This window comes from Papaver somniferum, chromosome 11 (assembly GCF_003573695.1).
Source record: "Papaver somniferum cultivar HN1 chromosome 11, ASM357369v1, whole genome shotgun sequence".
Taxonomy (NCBI): domain Eukaryota; kingdom Viridiplantae; phylum Streptophyta; class Magnoliopsida; order Ranunculales; family Papaveraceae; genus Papaver; species Papaver somniferum.
The window spans coordinates 133,642,296-133,645,982 of NC_039368.1; the positions used below are offsets into that span (position 1 = coordinate 133,642,296).

General features: G+C 37.5%; 1 protein-coding gene across 1 annotated transcript; it reads right to left on the reverse strand.

The window, feature by feature from the left end:
- Positions 1-342: 342 nt before the first annotated feature.
- On the reverse strand, positions 343-3,687 carry LOC113322798 (mitochondrial carrier protein MTM1-like). The gene is made up of 10 exons (XM_026570949.1): positions 3,086-3,687; positions 2,651-2,740; positions 2,338-2,466; positions 1,999-2,058; positions 1,733-1,903; positions 1,522-1,621; positions 1,328-1,419; positions 1,085-1,234; positions 875-933; positions 343-728 (listed from the first exon to the last, which is right to left on the reverse strand). The coding sequence occupies exons 1-10, from the start codon at positions 3,329-3,331 to the stop codon at positions 590-592; spliced, it is 1,236 nt and encodes a 411-aa protein (XP_026426734.1). The 5' UTR covers positions 3,332-3,687; the 3' UTR covers positions 343-589.

Below are 3,687 nucleotides of genomic sequence, written 5' to 3' on the forward strand. Positions count from 1 at the left end.
TTTACACCCCTACCAATACCATAGATAACTGACACATGGCAAAGTTACCCTCAGCAGAGCAGATGGCAGGCAGTAAAGATGGGTAGAAAGTAGCCGGAGATTGAGTTGGTTACTAACAATACGCGGAAGGAGGAATGTGAATAAGTTGATGCTTGGGCGATATTTAAAAGGTTGAAGAGGTAGGGGATAAGGAGCAGGCACAGAGAGTATGGGATGGGTGAAGTACACGATCAATGGAGAAGCAATCGAGTTCGTTTTTTTTCTTTTTTTTTCCATATTGTCAACTGGTTGATTGTGCAGACTAGTAATGAATTTGAAATGGATATTAAACAAACAGCAACAACGAAACAAAAATATAAGTTACAAATCATTTAAGAACCCATGTATTTAGAAAGGTACTTCTTTGCTGATCAAGCTAACCCTCATCCTCATAGTTATGTCACTAGTAAGTTACTAACACGTCCAAAATGATTTACATTTATTTTTTTCGTGAATCAAATCACTTGACAAAAGATTTTATTAAAAAAAACTAATGCCAACAAAATTTTATGGTTTGATATATACATTGCAAAAGTTAAATCATGTCCAACTAATATAAAGCATTTGCACGCCGATGATGGACTACATGCTTTACCACTTCATAAAAAGAAACAACAATGCCAACCGATGGACCGGCACGAGCAACTCGTGGCCCTAAACCAGTGAAGAGACCTTTCATTCCTCCGTCTCTGCAGCATACAAGGATTCCATGTTAAAAAAGAAAAGCACAATAGTTGGTTTGGCAATATATATATATATATCTAAAACCTTACCACAATATGACTTATGAACACAAAAATCATTAGACATAAAGGATCAGGAAGAAATTGCACACCTCCAAACCTCCATTAGTGTTTGCCTCGTCGTCATTCTTAATGCTCTGGTTGGGTCCTTCTGGAAAAAAGAAACCATCCCACTTTCACTAATCAGTTAAAAAAGTCGAAGTATAAATTGACATCTAAGACATCTAAAACAGCTACCATACCTACATTTTCTTTTATATATCTATGTTTCAAAATGCACAAATTCGAACATGAACACAAACCTCTATTTGCCTTCGTGTTTTTACAACATCTAGAGGGCATGTGGCAGCAGCTGCAAGGCCTCCAGCAATAAATCCTGCTGCAAAATTGGCCCCAAGGACTCCTGCTACATTGCCTTCGTCACCCACTAGACCAAGAAGCCTTCTCCTGATCTGTAATTGAAAAGTAATGAAAGGTAATTTTCAGAGATAAATAGCAATCAGCGAAGTATATAATTACAATTGCTTTGGAGAATGAAATCTAACCGGCTCAAGCGTTGACCAGCAAATTGCAGAGAAAGGAACATCACGAGCAAGTTGTGCTCCAACTCCTGTCCACAACGTGCGGTATCTTTGCACTGATTACAACAAACAAAATTATTTGAGCAAAATAAGACTAGCTATCCAAGTCTAATTTTTAATATAAACATCAACCAATATTTAAAAAGATTGCAGCTTACAGTTTTGCATGTTATTGGAGTAACCAGAAGATGGGAGAACTCCTTGTAAAGTTTTCAACACACCAGGAGGCTTCGCACCACCTTGGACCTCTTTAAATGCCTAAATCAGCAATTTAAAAAAAAAAAAAAAAAGTTATTAGGCGCCTACACCTGGGGGAAAAATCTTTTTGCTGTCAAGTCAAAAAAAAAAAAAACTCCAGTAAATTGATACCTGCATCCTGGTCTTAGCAAGTTCAATAGGATAGCAAGAAATGCAGGCTAATGAGCGTGCCATCGAGCCAGCAACTAAAGGTACATAAGTTGTCAAGTAAGGAGCATTCCTGATGGTAAGATCTTCCATCCAGTTGCGGATGACATCATACATGGGTAAGTATATCGCAACCTGGTTCACAGTTTGAAAATGCAATTAATAATCCGAGATGAAATTTACAAGACACAACATCAGAACATAGCCATGGAGAAAGAAAACCAACTTACAGTTGGTACAGCTAGTGCTAGGCCAGCATTTGTACCCCTCCACAACCTCGCAATTCCTTCCTGCAAAACTCATCCAGTTACCATATGAGCATACAATTAATTTTGGGGATATAACAACCGTGTGACAACTAGATTCTCTTTCTAATACTTTGGTATGAAATGTTCATGTACTAATTCATTAGTTACAAAACAGTTTATGTTAGAAATATGTTTGTGGCTGCTGTTAGTTGTGATCTGAGACAAGGACTGGATTTTGGTTTCTCTCTTACTCTAAGCCAGCAAACAGATCAAATAGACTATCATCGTATTCAACATTTTTCAGTGAGAATGAATACATACCTGTTGAATAATTTTATTGAAAACATCTAGTGTTCCTTTGTACGTAAAGCAATCAGGAGGGCATATAAATGATGGACCAAATAGCGCTGCACGAGCACATGATGGACTACATCTCAAATCCGAGAACATCTGAAACAAGAAATCCAAAACCAAAGTTAAACTTCAAAATCATTGATTTCCACCACAGAATTTAAAAGTTGCATAACTAGTAACTACCAATCACAAATGTATTAACATTGGTGTTCAAGACCCTTGTACGAACAACCATCATCAAATTAGTCAGTGAGACCCCAGAAGAAGAATGAATACATACCCCGCTAGTCCGAAAAGCTGTCATCCGAGCACAAATATATTCTGTTACATTTGAGTATGTAACACCCGCGGCCTGCGCTTGCAATCTTGTCTGCCAAGCACACACACAAAGAATCAGTACATACGGCACACTAAAACAGAAGCAAAAACCACACATACTCAGTAATTGAAGCTCAAAAGCTCTAAACAAAGAATTAACACATAACCCATAACGAAAACAAAGAAAAATAACCTAAAATTTGATAAAATTCACAATTCCAATTAACAAAATGAATCATTTTTAACCCAATTGAATCACAGAAACCTAATAAAACACCAAATTGAATACTGGCCAATTCCCATAACTCATCAAAAATCCAACAACTCAAAATCAAATAAAATTTGCACAAACAGGAAAGGAGACAAATGGAGAGAAAGGGGTTTGTATTGAAATTACCTTGGCAACATCAAGAGGATTAACAAGAATAACAGAAAGAACAGCAGCACCAGCAGCAGAAAAAGTTCTTTCTCCAAACCCTAAATTAACATCAGCACCAATATTCTTATTCGCAGCCCCAACAGGATCAGGCGGCGGTGGTGTGAAAATAGAATCAGACATTGAAGAAACATTCCCTTCAAAATCAACTCTTGATGCCGCCGCACTCATCCACGATGGAGGCACACTAGGTCTTGAACAAACCATCTCCTTTCAAAATCTCCAAATCCGTATAAAAAACCAATCTTTTTTCCTTCAAATCAATAACCCACCAAAAAATCAACAAAGGGTTTTCGTTAAACAGAAATTAAAATCCTCTTCCAATTAGGTTTTAGAGAAAAACAGAGAAATGGGTTTTTGATGATTTTGATATTTTCTAGGTTTATAGAGGTGGGAAAAGAGGCGTGGCGAGTATGTAGAGATGGTGGGAGTTAGTGCTGATGATGAGATGGACAAGAGTCACAGTCCAAATGTGGAGAGAAGAGAAGAGATCGGCTAACGTATTCCTCTGTTTCTGGAGGATCATCAACTCGATCCCTCTCTCTGAGTCACTTTCTAGATTT

Coding starts and splice junctions, on each gene's coding strand:
- LOC113322798 (XM_026570949.1), bottom strand. CDS start 3,331: ATGGTTTGTTCAAGACCTAGTGTGCCTCCATCGTGGATGAGTGCGGCG. Junction 2,059..2,337: donor TCAATAAAATTATTCAACAG/GTATGTATTCAT, acceptor TGAGTTTTGCAG/GAAGGAATTGCGAGGTTGTG. Junction 934..1,084: donor AAACACGAAGGCAAATAGAG/GTTTGTGTTCAT, acceptor TCTTTTTTCCAG/AAGGACCCAACCAGAGCATT.